Source organism: Blennius ocellaris (assembly GCF_963422515.1).
Source record: "Blennius ocellaris genome assembly, chromosome: 7".
NCBI classification, from domain to species: Eukaryota; Metazoa; Chordata; class Actinopteri; order Blenniiformes; family Blenniidae; genus Blennius; species Blennius ocellaris.
Window position 1 is genome coordinate 4,178,512 of NC_137656.1, and position 19,484 is coordinate 4,197,995.

The 19,484-nt window shown below is 43.8% G+C and overlaps 1 protein-coding gene across 1 annotated transcript in view; it reads right to left on the bottom strand.

Annotated features, from left to right (window-relative positions):
* cacna1ba (calcium channel, voltage-dependent, N type, alpha 1B subunit, a) overlaps window positions 1–19,484 on the bottom strand; it is a gene marked incomplete at both ends in the record, with an annotated part of 97,513 nt that overhangs the window by 23,184 nt on the left and 54,845 nt on the right. The window contains 15 exon segments of the mRNA XM_080498848.1: window positions 4,674–4,780; window positions 5,289–5,348; window positions 5,440–5,569; window positions 6,483–6,603; window positions 7,671–7,891; window positions 9,103–9,957; window positions 12,609–12,674; window positions 13,978–14,084; window positions 15,017–15,084; window positions 15,200–15,317; window positions 15,411–15,483; window positions 16,718–16,849; window positions 16,940–17,052; window positions 17,430–17,542; window positions 18,536–18,742. Coding sequence (XP_080354974.1) covers window positions 4,674–4,780; window positions 5,289–5,348; window positions 5,440–5,569; window positions 6,483–6,603; window positions 7,671–7,891; window positions 9,103–9,957; window positions 12,609–12,674; window positions 13,978–14,084; window positions 15,017–15,084; window positions 15,200–15,317; window positions 15,411–15,483; window positions 16,718–16,849; window positions 16,940–17,052; window positions 17,430–17,542; window positions 18,536–18,742 — 2,491 coding nt within the window.

Here is a 19,484-nt window from a genome sequence, read left to right on the forward strand (position 1 = left end):
ATTATGAGCACAGACAGGTAGGGAGTCCAATTCTCCTTTTCTGCTCGCAGGTGACGCAGTATTCAGTAGTATTAGGTAGTATAGAGGGAATCATTTTGACACAACTGATGAACTCTCAACGGACTTAAGAGCCCTGCTTTCTTGTTGCATGCCTCACAAAATCAACATGAATAATAATAATAATGATAATATAATAAGTAAATAATAATAATAATAATAATAGAACATGTTACATTAATCCCAGTGACATGACTTTGCTGAAAATATTGCGATGTGTAGTCGGAAATTCTGTGAATTTAATTTGATAAATCGGGACGAAAGTAAAGCAGATATTCAAAGCTCATGCGGTATGTTGGTATAAAAGTCTCTGTGGCGCCGGCCACGCTGTATTGATAGGACCCGTCCTCAAAAAGAACATCCAAACATGCATTGCAGAATCTCCACATCCTTGAAAAGGATGGGAAAAAAAAGTGCATTTCCATGGATGAACAAACAGTGAAAGTCACAGATCACGTCTCACTATGTTCTGCACCTAAATTCCTGATAAAACACAATGAGAGATTAGGACATTGGATTAAGGAAATTAATACAGACTCAGACTTTATGTTTCAAGACTGTAGAAGGAAAAAGACGTAAAAAAAAATAACACCAATGAGGTGAAAACCCTATTAGGTAACAATTTCCCTTTTATGCTGAACGCTTTATATTGAGATTAAGTAATGAAACATCTTGTATAATCACATTGTAAGTCATATCTTGGTCTCTTGAGTTCCCGCTCGGTGCCTCGTTGCTCCTCTAAGTGAGACGTATGTTCCCATTCAGCCTGTTTTTAATGTTCCCTACTTGCAGTTTTACACAAACACTCTGTTTTCGACAGCTATAAGAGGAACTAGACGCCAAACAGAATCCTGACCACTGAGTATCTCTTGATCGCGGCTCTTTTGTCCTAAATGTCCATGTCACGAGCAGAAAAACTGACAATTTGAGTCCGTCTGTCGACAACTGGATCAAAAAAGTTGTCCGAGCCATTAAAACGGGTGAACTTGGAGAAGAAGCTTCACGTCTTTCAAGTTGTTTCCTCAGTTAACTGTCTTTTTCTTGACTAGACAGACTCGTCCAATAAAGTATTTTGGCCTCACGGCTGAAAGCAACATTTTTTGTTTCAGAAAAGTTTTGCTCTTGGGTGGCAACATCTCTAAAACAATACTAAAACTGCCCACACAGGCTGTATGATATAAACCTATTAGATCCTTTTCTCTGTCTTTCTCCATTGTACAGGTCCACTCAGTGTCTGTACATAACAAATGATCTCCCTCTATGCAGATGATGGTGTCGTATGGTGTACTAGTGAGACTTCTACGCCTTTTTCTCCTATTTATCCAAAGGATACGGTAGTTACTGACGACTTGTACCACCAAACAGCAGTTTAAAACGCTTCACAAGCAATGACACCACTTAAAAAAACTGTACTGTCTTTCAAACCCAGGCATTTTCTGGACAGACGCCACTCTTGGTGAGGTGAAACCTCGAGTCCGATCACACAGTCAAACTGTCCCGTTATGATTAATAAGCACATAAAACTGTACTTTAAAGGTTCCCCAGTAGCAATCAGCTCGGAGGCAACAACCAGGCAACAGTGTGATGTAATGGAGTAACTCCGGTCCGTTCAGGTCCTTTTTTTTTTTTTTACTTCAATGACGATCACATGCAATAGCATCCATGCTCTGGTGCACGTCGGTCCTGCATGCTAGCATTTGTATCCTTCAAATGGTTACGATGCTTGAGAAGACATTTAAAAAAATATTTTTTTTTTTTTAACTCTGATAGCTTCCACGGGAAACCCTCACCACCTGGGAGCAGTGCTGCAGTCGGAGAGGAGGTGGGATGGGGATCGTTAGCGGGTCTAACAAGTGACAGGCACTGTGGGGTGGGGGGTGGGGGTGTCGGTTTGAGCGATAGGGAGGACGCCTGGCCTCGCCGGCGACACTTCATCATGTCCCCGGAAGACCAAGCGGGGAGCTGAACCCTGGAAACTCTATTTTTTGCCTCCAGTCCCTCCTTGCTCTCTCCCTCGCTCTTTGTCCTGGAAAGTGACGGCAGATGAAACCCTGCATCTGGCCTGCAGAATTATTTAAAGGTTCAGATCTGTTCCGAATCAAAAGACAGAATCCGCATTCCACGAGTACGTCATTAAAAAAAAACAAAAAACCCTCTTCTCTTAGATACAAGTACAAACACGTATGATATGTACTCAAGTACAAACAAAAATACTGGCGGTGAAAGGATGTGCATTGTCCAAAATATATGCACTGTCCAAACAGTTATTTTGACTTTATTATTATTATTATTATTACAAATAAATCTTCCACTGGGAGACTTCTACAACAATCTCTTCAAGACTTCAGGCTTCAAAAAACTACAAATGTTTAAAAAAATGAACTGAACTATTCTATTAAAAATCAACAAATAACTAAATAAAGCAACAGAGTACAGTTACTGACATAACTGTCACACACGGTCTGTTTTTTTTTTTTAATTCCTCAAAGGAACGAAACAAAAAAATTCCAAGTTTGGCTTTTCTTCCAAAGAGCGTCATGGTCAATAGAAGCTCGTATTGCTGGAAAACCATCTTCTTGTAAGTCTCTGACAGAAGAACTAATGCGGGTGAATTTATGAGGGCTTTTTGTTTTCTTTATTGACGATATTGGGAGTCGTTCTGAGTGTCGACGGCCTTGAGAAACGGGAGGATTTAGTGTTGGTGGCTTGTGGTTTCAGTTGAAAGCTCTCAGACAAACTTCAGCATTAAATCAACTGGAACATGATTTCTTCTACATGGAGGCTGATGGCTTTTTTTTTTGGGGGGGGGGAGTGTCATGGAGAGGGGGGGGGGGTGTAACTGGATGGTGAGGGGCGGTTTGAGATGTCATAGGGGGGGTCCCCACCTGGTCACACCTTGTTGCGATCTACTTGGGGGAAAACAGTGGTAAAACAAGGTACAGCACATTTATGGATGCTTCACACACACAAACAAGATAAAACACACGTTTGTATCACATGACAACAGCTCTCTCTGTGTGTGTGTGTGTGTGTGTGTGTGTGTGTGTGTGTGTGTGTGTGTGTGTGTGTGTGTGTGTGTGTGTGTGTGTGTGTGTGTGCGTGTAGCATTCTGAGGTCCGACTCCCAACAGGTTCAAACAGTGAGTGGGTGACAGATGGAAACAGACGGATCATTCCAGTTGAGCAGGAAGTGCTGATAGAGACGCCCCATCCTCAACCCCCCCACCCCCCCACAAGTTGTGGGGTGTGTGTGTGGGGGGGTTGAGGGGGGGTTAATGGATGATGAACACTCAGGTGACATGACCCCTTGACAGCAGAGGGTGGACGACATGAGGGTCAATAACTGAGATGGAGATAAGTGTGTACCAGGCACACACACACACACACACACACACACACACACACACACACACACACACACACACACACACACACACACACACACACACACACACACCCTCCCACACGTAATGCGTTGGTGACACAGACAGGCAGGCTGATAGAGGTAGAAGACGCATTACCCCATGAAGCTCCTTCAAAACGATCCCAGGACAGAAACAAGGAGAAGATCGAGTCAATAAAACCGCGCACACACACACACACACACACACACACACACACACACACACACACACACACACACACACACAGTCCAGTCACCAGGTTCAAGCGGTGATGTCAGCATGACGCTGACTCAGCAAATGCAACAACAGCTGAACCCACTTAAGATGTTCTCGCTTTAACGGTATTAAACAATTTTAATGAAAACAGCTCGACTGTCAAACTGTGTCCATCCTCAGTAATACACTATGTATCTGTTTGTGTGATTTTAAAGGCTTCATTAACGAATTATAATCACAGAAAACAAAGGACACCAGAACAGGAAGTAAAAGATGTGAACGAGGGAGAAAGAATTAAAACTGGATTAAAAAAGTACAAATATAAATTGAAATATATATAAATCCAATATCTAAGGAGTTTATATTAACAATGGAAAGATATAAAAAGAAAAAGATTGATTTACATTTTCATTTAATAATAGTCAAGTTCATGATGAAGTTATTTAAAACAAAATAAAGAGATAAAGTTGTAAAAGAAAAAAAAAAATAAACAAAAAAAAAAGAACTATTCAGCAAAGGAAAATGAGTCACCCAAAGTGATGAAATAATATTTTTTAAACATCTGATGTAATAAAATATTGGAATATATTGAGATATTGTATATTACTTTTTCATGACATAAGCAAAAAAAATAAAAAATCTTGAAATTTTCTAGTTTAAGTGGAATAAATTACAATATTCAGAACTTTTAATGGTTTGCAGAAACATCTGGGAAAACGTTTCCAGTGTATCCAGATGTTCTCAAGCAGTCGTCCAGCTGAGATAGTGCAGAAATCCTGTACTACCAGTTTGAAACACAAGGTGGTACATTGAGCTTTTTCCATCTGATTGTTTGAGCTTTACAATCTGTATCACCGGAACTATTTTTTTTCCCCCCTGCTGTGAAGTTATTTGAGTGAATTAGGCGAACACATCCAGTCAACCCCAATGGATCGTATTCGGGACGGACGATAAAAAACACAAACGACAAAAAGACGAAAGGAGAAGTTGAACTTACGAAAATGCAAAAGCCACCAGCGCTCCACTGACCACTATGAAGTCCAGAATGTTCCAGAGGTCTCTGAAGTAAGAACCAGGATGAAGCAGCAGGCCCAGGTCCACCATCTGACACACACACGCACAGTAATTAGTTTTTCTTTTTTATTGTATTATGCATGAAAAAAATTATTTTCTTGTCGTATTACATTTTTTTTTTTTTTAAGTTACATTTTTTTTTTATTTCATGTATCAACTACATATATAATTTAAATAATTCTTCTGGTAGCTTCTAATTAATTTAAACTAGTTATAACTAAAACGTAAAATAGTTTCGACGTTGCCTAGTGTTGCAATCACAACACAAATTTTCTGATCAGTACCACCATACGCCACAGGGGGGCAGTGTTGAGACAGTCCTCGGGCGTCGAACATTTCCCTTCATGAACGTACACAACAATATACTTGTTACATTTTCCTACAGACAAAGCTCGCTTGTTGCCACAATTACTCTTTACTGCCCCCTAACGCACAAGTGTGAGAATTACAGCACTACAATCTTACATACTGCCCCTTTAAAGTACGTTCAGCAAATTCTACACGAGTCGCAAGGCGTTGGGTGTTTGTCGCAGCTCACCTTGATGACCATTTCAAAGGTGAAGACCCCGGTGAAGGCGTAGTCCAGATATTTGAGCACCTGCAGACGAGACGGCAGCTCAGGCGTGACGGGAAAAAAATAAAAACAGACGTTTAACGAGTAACAAGCGAAGAACGAGTTTGTGTCTCACGTTGTTTCGGGGAGCGTTGGTCCACACGGGGTCCTCCGCCGCCAGAGCGATGCTGCTCATGGCGATGACCACCAGGATGGACATCTCGAAGTACCGCAGGGTCACGATGTAGTGACACAGCCGCCTCACCCTGGAGGGGGGGGGGGGGGGGGGAGAGACTATAGGTCACACACTTTTGTTGTTGCTTGGTTGGCCGTGCAAATTTCATAAAGAAGCAGATTATATACCAAACATATATGGTCAATCTGCGACCACTAGATGGCACTGTGTTGACAATAGAATGCTATTACATGACCACAGGGAAAAAAAAAATACATTTAAATTAAAGATGATAAATTATGCTATAGCAAACATAAAGCAGTAGAAACAAGTTTTTTTTGTTTTTTTTAAACACTTTTACTCCAAAAGAAATTAGGCAGTTTGGCTCGGTGTTGTTATTTTACCAGCTCGGTATTCTGGGCCATCATAAAAACTGCAAATGAAATGTAAAATAACAGATTTCAAGATCAGCGTCGTTTTCAGAATGCAAGTCACACTTTCTTAGAAAGCAATTTATATTCTAAAATGCAGAGGCACATACGACCATTGGATGTCACTGTATGACAGTTGAAAGCTGCTACCATATGGAAAAAAAAAAGGAATTTAAACTAAAAGTGATTAAATATGTCACAACAAATTGAAATAAATCAACAGAATAGACAGTCTGCCGTTTAAAAAACAAAAAGTTTTACCCCTTAGAAAGATTTTCAAGTTTGAGTACACTATTCTTATTTTACTATGTACTCTGTATTGTGGTGCAAAACTGCTGATTACGAGCAAAATTAATTATTTCAAGATTACCGTATTTCCCAGAATACAAATTACACTTTTTATTTGTTTCAGTCAGCTAAGAATTAAAGGAAAATACCCAGTGAGTGAGAAACCTTGATGCTTTTTTTTTTTTAAACAGGTGATTTATCATCCAGAACAGACCGTAAGTATTTCTTAATGACAGTGTTTCTGACTCCCACATCACATTGGAGGTGCTTTTCGGCGAGACTCACGGGTTGGCCTGTCCGAAGATGAACATGGAGCTGTAAGGCAGGATGGGTTTGGGTCCGGTCTGGGCCAGGTCCTCCAGGGTCTTCTCAGTCATGGGCATCCTCTCACTGTCCACGCTGTTCACTGGAAAGACAGACGGCCACGCCACTGTGAGCTCAGAGTTTTACGCTATCGTGAGTCTGAATGTGGGTTTTTTTGAAAACCACCAAACATTGGTTGTTATTAATAATTAGGAATAGTGAATATGGTTACTATACCCAGAATGATGTAATCCTCTGCGTAACCAGAAGAAGCGGATTAACTCCATATAGTCCAATGAGAACACCTTATTTTGTACTTTCAGTTCAACATGTTTGTATTTCCTAATGAGTTTTATTCTAATATATATGTCCATGGAATTGCCTGTATAAGAATATAAGCCATTTTTTGTTTTTGTTTTTTTTTACCCATAGCTATAAAAATGTAATCAGCTGCATTAACATTAATGAAAGGAGGTAAAGCAGATAAAACATGATCAGGTGAAGTGAACTTTACTCGAGTCAGATTTAATTCTGTCACTTCTCACAGAGAAATCAATCAAATCGAGTGTTGTTCGTGACAATAGTTAACTGCTAATGCTAATGCTAATGCTGAATCACCTGTAATCGGTAATTGCCGATAATAAATCTGTAATTTGTGGGCTAACACTACAGAGCCAAGAAACAAGAGTCTTTTGCATCAACTCAATCATAAAGATGACAAATGCCAATAAACAGTCATACACGGTGGATTAAAAATGTTAAGAAGACGCCAAAAAATAATTTGCAAGTAATTGAATCTGCCTCTCTGAGTAGGTTAACTCCTGACATCCATTTCTTTGTTTTTTAATCCTCATTCCTGTTCACTTTATTCTCAGTTCCTTATCTTCGCTTATTAAAATAAGAATTCCGTGAAGTGAGATCAGAAAAAAAATAAAATAAATCAATCCCATGGTAATCGACGTCCCTCATGAAAAGTAAAAAGCGTCTTTGACTCACAGCTTGGTCACAAACCTCCCTTCAACAGAGCTTCAGGCTCGGAGGAGTAAAAACTAATATTATTACAGAGTGAGAGTCTGTATGAGACGTTTGTCTCTCGGGGTGATTGTGCGACGGGTGTGTGTGTGCGTGTGTGGGTGTGTGTGTGTGTGTGTGTGTGGTCTCAGGACTCACTCTGGATCAGGGTGGTCTCTCCGGGAGGGGAGGTGATGGTCACAGGAGGGATGTAGATGGAGGAGGACTGTCCGGTCCGTTGGACGTTCCTCTGGTTGTCAGAGTCCTCGGGCTGGTCGGGGGGCCAGCCCGTCCCCCCGGAGCCCTGCTGGGGGGAGATGGCCAGGGACTCCCCCTCCGAGTCGCCCACCCTGCACCGACGGCAGACGAAGAACCGCAAACTGACAACCCGGCCGACCAAATCCAAGAACTGAGACTATCAACCAAACCTCACTATATGAACCGATGAGACATAAAGTCTGGTGCGAAAATAATTTACCTTAAAACCGCCTCACTACAAACTGTGCAAACACTGAAGACTCACGTCACCAGAAGTCCAGAGGGATCTGAGCCATCGACGGCATTTTAAGTTCAGAAAAGATTCCTATTTAAGCAACATAATTACAAAAAGATTATAATAATAATTCTACCCACTCAAACAAAAGCAGGATGTATACATGAAAACATTTTAAGTGTTTTCCTTCCCCTTACAGGTTCACTCATATCCACGTATGCAGATGATGGTGTAGTGAGGGTTAGTAAGTTGTGGGAAACGTTCCCTTCCTTGGAGGAAGAGCTGTTGACTGAGTGACTTGATGAATGTCCGTGGTAACACAACAAAACTTGACTCACAACAAATAAAATCAACAAACTTCTCCGAAACACTACTGCTAGAAAAGTCCAACTTGACTCTTGGAACTCAGTCTTTAATTACAATCACTAACTTAACTGCCTTTAACCAAGAACTAACGCTCTCAAAGATACTTTTATATATCAAGCCGTCTCATACTGGAACATGCTGCCCCCTCAAATGAGGTCAATTAGCACTCATGTTGTTTTTAAAACAAACCTAAAAAAAAACTATGATCAATGGAAAAATAATGTTGAATTAAGTGAAGCTCCAGTTGTTGTTTATCTTTCTAGTTTTTGTTTTGTTGAAGTTTACTGTATGTGCTTTGATGATTATTGTTGGAAGTTTTATTTTAATCGGGTAAATGTTTTTCTTTTCTGTTTGTGAATGGACTTTTTTTAATGGCTTTTATGTTTTAACCATTTGCCTGTTTTCACTCTGCACATGTTTATTTGTAGCTGATTATTTGCTCATTACATGTATTGAGTTGTACTCTGTCTTTCCCCTTGTGTCATTTTCATTTTATGGAGGAAGTTTCCTTTTTCAGTAAGCTTGTAAAAATCTTGATACTCAGTGAATTCCGGAGTCTAATCTGACAACGGGTGTGTTTGTTTCTTTGCGTTTGGACGCCTGACGGGTTGGTTTCCCCGTCCAGGATCTCGCGTTCAGAAGATGGAAGAACTGAACGCTTCCCTCTTGTGGAATCATGTGCATTTTTTTTTTTTTTTTTCACTGGACATAAAGTTTTTTGTCGGTTTTTACCTGTGACCCTGGCTCTTCTCCCTGTCGTTAAGCTCCTCCCCCTCCGCCGTGGACTGACCCCTGGACCCGTGAGTCCGGTGCCGCCTCTTCTCCCCGTTCTCGCCGCTGTCCCCCCTGGAGTTCCTCTCCCCGTCTCTGTTGGACGAACGGCCGCCCTTGTGGCGGGACCGTCGCTCCCCCCGCCCCCCGCTGTTCACCGTCCCGTTGCCCCCGCGGGACTGGCGGTGCGAGTGATGATGGCGGTGCTCTCTGTCGCCCCCGGCGCCGCCGCCGCCGCCGCCGCCGTCCTCCCCCGAGCTCTGGTGGTGGTGGTGCTTCCTGCCTCCCTCGCGGCTGCGGGACCGCTCGCCCTTCCCGTCTCTGCAGCGGCTGCCGTCCTGGTCCTTGGAGCGGCTGTGGTGGACGTGGTGCCGCCCGCCGTCTTTGGCGGCGTCGCCGTTGTCGTTGCTCTCGTCTCTGGTGGCGGCGCGGTCCCTGTCTCGGTGGCGGTGGTGGCGGCGGGGCTGGTGAGGGGCGGCGGCGGCGGCGGCGAGCGGGTGAGGCGGCGGAGGATCGTCGTCGGCCGTCTCGGCGTCGTCCGCCGCGCACGGCTTGTGATGATGATGATGATGGTGGTGGTGGTGATGATGGTGACCGCCGCCCGTCAGAGCCCCGTCGCGGGGCTCCACCACCAGCGGGCGGTCCAGGTGGGTCATCATGTCAGGCCGGATGTGGAGGGCGGTGGACAGGCGGAGGCGCTCCTCCGGGTCCAGCTCGCTGTACAGCGCCTCGCAGCTGGCCCGGTTCTGCCGCCGCAGCTGATTGGCCCTCTGCTCCCACACCGACATCGTCTTCACCGACCTCTGCTGCTCTTTGCTGCAACACGGGGGGGGGGGGGGGGGGGGGAAGAAAAAAAACACGCGAGTCACGACCGGCCGGTCCAGGATGTGACCTCAAACTCTGTGCGAAAACTATCTCCCGAAGCTCCGCCATTGTTTTTTCGGCGCCACAGTTTGGACACAACAGTTCATCGACGGCTACAAAATAAAAAAAAAAAAGGGGGGGTTCAAGCATCTCCGATGGATTCACGGACAGGCATGGGTTCCCTTTATGGCACATTTAAATATGTATGTACTTTACACGCCGTGGCACATAAAACCAGCGATATATCTCGTTTTACATCTCGGGATGACACACGTAGTCCCTACATGCTGAATGATTTACAGTATGACCACAGTGCAATGGAGCTTCTCACACAGCGGACGGTGCTTCCATCCGTCAGACTGTGGAGAGAGAGCTCGTCTATGGAAATGCCTGAACAGACGGTCAAGCATGACTACCATGCTTGGCTTTTTTTTTTTTTTCTTTTCTGGGGGGGGGGTGTTTATGTTTGTGCCTCGTAAAGCACTTTGAAATGGTTGAATGCATGCGCTCGTCACAGTCCGGCGACTTGAAAACTGCGCTCGTCTTTTGCATGGTTTAACAACGGACGACTGCATGTTGCTTCTGCAGACAAACAGCTTCGGCCCATGTCGGTCCTGCTGCTGCTGCTGCTGCTGCATTTCTTTGCTTGTACGTTCTGGGAAGCACAACACGCTGCGTCAGGCGAACAGGTGGACCACATGGGACTGCTGCGACTGATAAAGGCTCATTTATGCAGGAAAGCTTCAATTCCTGTGTATTTTTGTTCACTTCCTGTGTCAGAAATTTTTTTTCCGAAAAGGACTGAAATCCCAGAAATGGTGAAAACACAGTTTGTATGTCACTCCATAAGTGGCTGCTGTATTCGTATAACAGGAAATATGTATTGTAAATGTGACTCCACGTATTCAGACGATGTAAATGTGGGTAAACTGGAAAGTTGCTGATAAATTCAAAAGTGTGAGCAGCACATAAACGACCATTTCATAAATGAGACACTTCTTCATACAAGTCAGATTACCAGTATGTGTGTGTGGGGGGCCGCTAAATAGAGTCTGGGAAATATGGTAATAGAATTAAATATTAAGTAGAGAAAAGAATATTATGACGTCTGTTCAAGAACTGCTATATTTTTTCTCCACCCCCCCCTTTATCTCCTTTATTAATTTCTGTTTTCTGTCATTTTCTTTGTCGTCGAGCATAAATGAGCCTTCAATGAGTCTGAAACGCAGTGTGTTGGTGATGACGGGGTGTTTTCTTTTTCTTTTTTTTTGGCGCTCTCGCTCGCAGGAATGTAAAGAATGAGAAAGATGATCGTGTGGCCGGCGTTAACGGACCGTCTGTCCAACAGGCAGTGGGGCGTTTACCTCAGGTAGTGATGGACGGGGGTGCAGACATAACTCCTACGAACACATAAAGGGAGCCACATTTACACAAACGCAGGGGGAGAGAGGGAGCTGCAAAAGGGTCTGAAACAGGTTACAGGCCGAAGCACAGGGGGGGTGGGGGGGGTGCAAATAGGCAGCGGAGTACTGAGAGGGAACATCTATACAGGCGCTAAATTATTAAAAAAAAGAAATGCAATAAAAAAAAAGAAATAATTGGAAAGTTAAGACTATGAAACTAGGACTGAGCTCCAGCTTCCGCTTAATGTCCTTTTTTAAAGCTTTTATTCCTGTTTGGAACAAAGAGAAAGTTCATGGACGTTAAACTGAACGTCTCTTTGAAACGATGCAATTGATTTCTTAACTCTTTTTATCGACATATTTCCTGTTTTTCTCACTAATTCAGTGATTAGTGACACGTCTGACTGGACAGATAAGAGAAAAGAGAGGTTATGTGGGAGCCGCTAACTCCACGACGGTCTGGCTCGTCATCGACTATGTTCATTTGTTTACTTTCCTGTGAGTATTTTTGTGGTTCCACACAAATCTGGTTCTACAAAATACATTTAGCGTCTTGACGTCAAGACGTAATCCCAATATTCTTTCTCTCTCATTTCTAAATTGTACAGTTACAGTGCTTGTTGCTTTTGTCGTTATTGAGCAGCAGAGTATCTTTCTATCCAAATGATAGAGCATCTTCCTCCCATTAATGCTCAGATTAAAGAGCATCTTCCTCCAACTAACGTCGAGATTAAAGAGCATCTTCCTCCCGCCGACGGATGTGACTTCAGATAATCCAGATTATGTCTTCACCGAGTAACTAGTTACTTCTTAAATGTGCTTTCCCACTTAAGTTACTTAGTTTTTGAAGAAGTAGCTACAAATTGTAGTCGACGATTTGGCATTAACTTCAACAACATTGCTGGAAATGAACAGAAACACTGAAACGTACCGACACCATCGCGACACTTCACAGGGTGATAATGACAAAAATCAAACACACACACACACACACACACACACACACACACACACACATGAATGCAATCAGCGAAACACACACGTAGCTGGAGGTGGGATCACGGAGGAGCCGCCACATTCTCTCCACACAATTAAAAAAAATTAAATTAAATAAAAAAATGAGAGAAAAGAAGACGGCTTTTGCGAGAGGAAGGGGTGACGGGAGGGTTGGAGAATCGTAACAGAGAGGTAATAACTCACAGTGAGTTAACGCTGCAGATGGATGAGCTGCTAGAGTGCGCGTTACCTCGACTGCGTGTTAGAAAACTGCACATGCAACGAAACAAAAATGGGGACAGGAGGGGTTGGGTTGGGTTGGGGGGGGGGGAGGAGGGGGGAGGGAGGACATCATAATAGGATGTAGTCAGAGAAAACAGCCAGATAAGGAAATGGACATGTCTCCGTCTCCTCTGAGGCCCATCGTCAACGTTTTCCACGTGCGGCCAGACGTCAGAAAGACGGAAAACTGAAGAGGAAAAAAAGCGGCGAACCCACCGGGGGGGGAGGGGCTCTGACTTGCTGTGGTGGCGGCAGAGTCGTACAAATACGGTTAGCATTTCACGACAGACACCGAGGTCAAAGCTACACAGTATTTACAGAGGCTATGTTTGGAAGACAGAACTGAGTCACAGGTCTCGAGAAAAAAAAATTAAAAATCTAGGCCCCGATTACGTGACAACGTTTCAAGAGACGATACATTCTTTTTTTGTGTTTTCATTTCAGGAAAGTGCTGCGTTTCAGCACAAATGCCGAAAACTGTTTCGCTAGCATGTCATGGCCACGAGTCGGTGCCGTCGTTTGTATTAGTAATGTAAAAACCCAGTGGGATTGTTGCTATGGGTGACCGTCAACTATAAAACTACAAAGTCCCAGGAGAACATGAGGCGGGAAGTCTGGAGGCAAATGTTGTAATTGTCAATCTAACCCGAGCAAAGAACTTTATCTGACGGAGTAGCAACGTTTCCAAAAAAAAGTTGTTTCCTTATTTCCACGGAGACAGAGTTGTAGTGTTTTAAAAATTTTCCAAAAAGTTGCGTTTTCAGCGACTCCAAGCGGCGGCGTCACGTCAACGGATCCCGAAAACGAAACAAATGTTGTTGTTTTTTAACGTTATCACGTAAACGGGGCCTTGATATAACTCAGTTGTAGTTACTAAAAACTAAAAACCATAAAGTCGCTGGCTCTGTCTGTCTCGCTAACAATGACGCGAGCGTTAGCATTAGCGTGAATCAGCTCGGTAACAATTCAACTAAACTGTCGAAGCACTGACTTGTCAGTCGCTGCTTTGATCGTACGTGAACGTCGTCTCTCTTCATCCTGCCACTGCTAGCATTAGCTGACGCCGTCTTAACAGTTACTGCTATCAGCCGTTAGCGGTTAGCTTCCCTTTTCGACGAGGCCATAAAACAGCAGTAGAGCAACAGTTATTCCCAAGTTGAGACTTATTATTTACAGCAACATCGAGAAAATACGTAAGCAGTGGCTGTTTTTGGTGCTTTAAAAAAAATCACAAAGTTAAATATACCCGCAACAAAAGTTTTCACACATTATTGACGGAGGTTGGACTTACGCTGTGATGGAAATGTTAGCGGCCGACATGGGGCTGACCTCCTTTACCTCCTTGGCCTTCTGCAGCGCCAGCTTCTTGTTGATCGCCTCCTCTTGCTCCTCCTCGTCCTGGACGCCGTGCAAAACATAAACATACATACATGCATGCATGCAAATACACAGGCAGTGAGACCGTCGTGTGACATTACGATTATCTTCATCTGCTTGTTTCAAAATCCTAACTTCAGATTTTTTATGGGGGGGATTTTAACGTGTCGATTTCAATTAACTACTGGAAAAATAAAGAGTTTAAATACAAATTGAGTCAATTTATTGTGACAGGGAACTTTTTTCTCAGTGCACCTGAGAAAGTCAGAATAGAGAATATGGACTGGGAGTCGTGACACTCGGGTAAACACTGTTGTTATTGTCTGAGCATGTGCAGAAGAAGTAGTTACTACTGCCGTGGTGGCGCATGCGCAGTAGCAACATTGCTCTAAAAAAGAAAAGGGTTGCGTTTTCGCCCGTTTCCAAGGAGATGGAGTTGGGAGTGTTTTCGAAAAGTTGTGATTACCCCTGTTTCTCCAGAGTCAGAAATAGGAGTTTTTTTAAAAAATGTCCACCCTGGCAGCCTTTTCGTGTAAACAGACAGGTTTTACCGCAAGTTTAACTGCAAGTGTTTTTACTCTCGGCTTTTCTGGAGACACACGGAGCACAGAAAACGGTGATATTGTGGCGGTTGTTAGGATCCAGGCCTCTCACCCAGAGGATTATGGGTAAGGGGGTGGGGTTTTGGGTTCTCCCGCGCCCGGGCTGTTGTGGGCTGTTCCAGTCTAGTTCTGTGTTTGGCGAAATAAAGACGTGTTCCAAGAGTCAGCTCTGCCTCATCCTTCGTCCTGCCACAATATTAGAATATCTCCAAATAAGACGTTTTTTTATTGAACCGGTCAAGGTGAGGCCTTCTGGCAATGTTAACAAAGTCAAAGACTGAGGGCCTGGATGTGGTTGGTTCCTCCATCTCCTGGCTAAAAAACTGTAATAAACCAAGAAATACACTGTACCTTGGTGAGCTCCTGGGCATTCGCCAGGTTATCCACGGCGATGGCCAAGAAGACATTGAGGAGCGTGTCTGGTTATTACTATCGTCAGGAGAAAAATAAAACATGTGATGAAAAAAGACAAACACGACGATCGGCAGCTACAAGGGGGCGGCGGCGCTTCGTGGGATCGACGACGCAGGATACAGTTTCCAAAGAGGGTGAGGACGATGAAATAGATGGAGGAGAACATCCCGCCGTGCACGCCGCCCTGTGACTTGATGCCGTGATACATGACGGCGTTCCAGTCCTCGCCTGTCAGGATCTGTTGGGGCGGACGAAGGGGGGGGGGCACACACACATTGAAGGCAGAAGAAAAAATTAAGCAAGAAACCACGGCGACGGCGTCGACCTTTACCTGGAAGACGGTGAGGATGGCCGCTGGGAACGTGTCAAAGTTGGTTGTCGGCGTTTCGTCTTCAAAATTAAACCTGCGGGGAGAAAGCGGGCCGGCGGTGAGCGCTCCTCCTCCTCCTCCTCCTCTGACCTCCCGCTGCACTCAGCAGCTCCTCGTCCCCTCGCATCGCATCAGGCAGTCCGGCGGCGGCATGAGGTCACCGGGCGCCGCCGTTTCTTCTCGAACGGATGAGACACGCTCATGCTGATATTCCGCATCTCCGGCCGCCTCCCGGGACCTAATTACGCCTCCCCCCCGACGTGAAGGATTGGATGCGGAGGAGGCAGGAGGGCTTGTTTGGTGCCTCGTCAAAATCTATGAGAGCTTTCCTTCGCTCGGGTTTTCATTAGAATCTCGGCAGCCTAAAAAGTGCCCTTTGAATTTCAACAGATTCAATCCAAACTTTAACATTTTTTCTGGCCACAAAAGAATGTATTTCAAGATTACCGTATTTTCCAGACTATAAATCCTGCTTTTTTTTTTTTTGTAGGTCTTCAGCTGGTCATGTGAGGTATATATTGAAAAATACTGTGAAATACCAACGGTGACCACCATCACTGTATGACGACAGAATGCTGCTGCAGTACCACAGATAAACAAATACAATTGTCGAATGTGCTACAAAAAAAGACCCTATATAATCATGTGTTTTCGATGGGACAGGCAAAGCATCAGGCATAAAAACAAGTCTGATAAAAAATAATTTCACCACGAGAAAAAAACACATTCATTCTCCACGTCCAGATTTAAGTGTTGAATCGTGTGAATTTGCAGGAATTTTTCTTGCCGCATCAGTCAAATACAGTAGTAATGGACATTGTTCTGTGGAACTGTAGCAGCTTTCTGTCGCCATACAGTGACATCTAGTGGTCAAACATGGTATGGATAGTTTGTTTACATACATAAGTTGCTTCTTAATATAAATTGCAGGCCCACCCCACCCCCCCCCCAAAAAAAAAAAATTATGCAGGAATTTCAGTAATCGTAAACGGAGCACATTTAGCATAAATAACGCAATAAATAGTTGATAGTTCATAGAAAGCAATTATTAATATTATTATTACAGTTTTTTTCTGTAAAAAGTGTCAAAATTCGAGGAATTTCCAACGGGTACTTGTTTCTTTGCAGATATTTTTACCGGTTTGATCATTATCTGCACAGTCAAAAACTCAAAGAACACTTCTGTAAATCTTAATGGAATCGGGGTTTGCTTTGTGAAAACGGCCACCGTGTCCTGGCTGATTATCAAACGTGAGCCTCGGACTCACTGTCCGCCGAACAGCTGCATTCCCAGCAGAGCGAAGACCACGATGAAGAGGAAGAGCAAGAAGAGCAGGCTGATGATGGATTTCATGGAGTTGAGCAGCGACACCACCAGGTTCCTCAGAGAGTTCCAGTACCTGCACAAGCACACACAGATTCGCCGTTTCGCACCACCTCGTCACGTGTTTTTGAACGCGAACGCAGCAGAGACTCGGCGCGTCGCTCACTTGGTGACTTTGAAGATGCGCAGCAGTCGGAGCGCCCGCAGCACGCTGATCCCGAACGAGGCTCCCGGTTTGATGGCGGCCCAGATCACCTCGAAGATGCTGCCGATGATCACCTGAAGGCAACCGACTCATCAATGCGACGCTTTATCATCTTAATCATCCGACGGGAACCACTTTAAATAGCTATATTTGTAAAATCTATAAATTCTAAATAAAAGGCAAAAAAAATCTAGCACAAATGCTAATATGTGTATGTAAATAATAAAAAATTCAATTATTAAATTAATATAATAAAGATAAAAAAATAAAAACTATATTTTATAAATGGAAATAAAATTACAAAAAATATTTAATAAATTAACACAAAAATCCAACACTGTTCAAGAATTTCTGTTATGTAAATAAAAAAATATTGTCTTGTAAAATCTAACCTAAATAAACACGAGGAAATACATCATTCTCCCCCCCCTCCCCCTGCGGGACACCTCACCCCAAAGTCGAAGCAGTTGAAGGAGGAGTGGAAGTAGTTCTGGGGTCCGAGGCCGTACATCTTCATGGACATCTCAGCCAGGAACAGACCCAGGAAAACAAACTCGGCCAGGTCTGAAACACGTTCACAACAAAAACACACAAAAGAAAAGAAAAAGAAAACATAACCAGGCCTGCTGTGCAAATACAGCAGCGAAAGAGGCTATTGTTGTGCTTTGATGGGAGGAAATAATGGTTGAGGGGAGGCAGGTGCACACAGAGTCAACACTCCACGGGATTACATTACAGTTACCCGCTAGTTACCTGAGGAAAAAAAAAAAAAAGTCAGAATGTAAAGTATTTTTTTCCAGAGTATATTTCTACTCTTTTGTTCTTTTTTTTGCCATTTTCTGCTATTTTGCTTTCAAAATGTTGCCGCGTAAACGCAACATTTCTTCTGAAGTAAAACAATATCGGGGCGGATATGTAAAAACTTGCCACTTCCTTCAAAATAAAGCTCTGTAACGAGCTGTTAAACAACCTTTAGTCTAAAAGCAGAGGTGGTACAGACGTAGTGGGTGTGAACTATAAGGCACCATCACGCCGTTACGGAAGAGGATGAGGGCCACTGTGGAAAACAACCCTGAGTTCTGACTTTAAACTCAGAATTCTGACTTTTTTTCTCAGAATTCTGACTTTAAAACTCAGAATTCTGACTTTTAAACTCGGAATTCTGACTTTTTTCTCAGAATTCTGACTTTTAACTCATAATTCTGACTTTAAACTCAGAATTCTGACTTTTAAACTCAGAATTCTGACTTTTTTCTCAAAACGCTCACATTTTTCACCAGAATTCTGACTTCAAATGTCAGATTTTTGAGTTTAAAACCAGATTTCTGAGTTTAAAGTCAGATTTCTGAGTTTAAAAGTCAGAATTTTTCCCCCACAGTGGCCCTAATCCTCTTCCACACTCCCTTGTGGTGAAACTGGTTGTAAAATGAGCCTTGAAATGAGGTGGTGAAAAAAAAAAAAAGAAAAAAAAAAAAAAAGCTGAGAGTCTATTCCCAGTACGCTGAGCCGTGGTGGACGAGTGGCAAGGCGACGGTGGTGGGGAGGCGTGCCACTCACACAGGGCGTAGGTGAGCCAGTCGGGCTGGTCGTAGTGCACGATGGCCACGCACAGCGTGTTGAGGCCCACCAGGCACAGCACGGTCCAGTAGAAGCTCTGCGACTTCACCAGGCGGCGGATGGTGAAGCGGACCCGCTTCTCCTTCCTGCGGAAGTACGACGAGCTCTCGTTCTTGCTCTTCACGCTGGCCCGGGCGAACGGGGACCCTGGGGGCGCAGTGGGGACGAACGCACAGGGCTGCGATAAGGTCACCGGGTCTGAGGCACAGTGGAAACCCCCCCCCCCAGTGTGGTGGTCTTCCCGCTCTACAAAATTAGCCCGAACTATATTAAACCCTGAGCAACTTAAATTAAGAACAAGTGTCAAGAGGGACTGGACACGGAGGAGACAGAGAAAAATGGCTCCATTAGGATTTCATTACGAGCACCGGAAGACGAGTGAGCTCATCATTTCCTGCTCTATTTCCATCCTCTAACTCAGTGTTTTTCAACCACTGTGCCGCGGCACACTGGTGTTTCCGCCAGATCTAGTCAGGTGTGCCGTGGGAAAGTATCCAATTTCACATTTTTTTTCTATAAATCATTTGCTCTCACAGCCGCTGTCAGCTGTGAGAGCAGTGTGTTGCAGAGTAATCATGTATAAATACTCTTCGCCAATAGATGGCAGCACAGAACTTTGCCGGTGAAATCGAAACTGAAAGACGGCAGTCTCATTAATTTCCACCACCTGCGGCTGCTGCCATCTTGTATCAAAGTACTGTGTCAGTGACAGTGATGGAGAAGGAAGAATGTGAACCAGAATCTCAGCTCTTCATCCAATCAGGTCCAGGTTTCACACTGAGTGAGTAAAAATTAAAAAAAAGAAATTGGGAAATACTTTTTTTTCTGTATTTACTTGATTCCTGTTGATAAAACTTTGATGAGAATGACTTTATATTGTTAATATAGG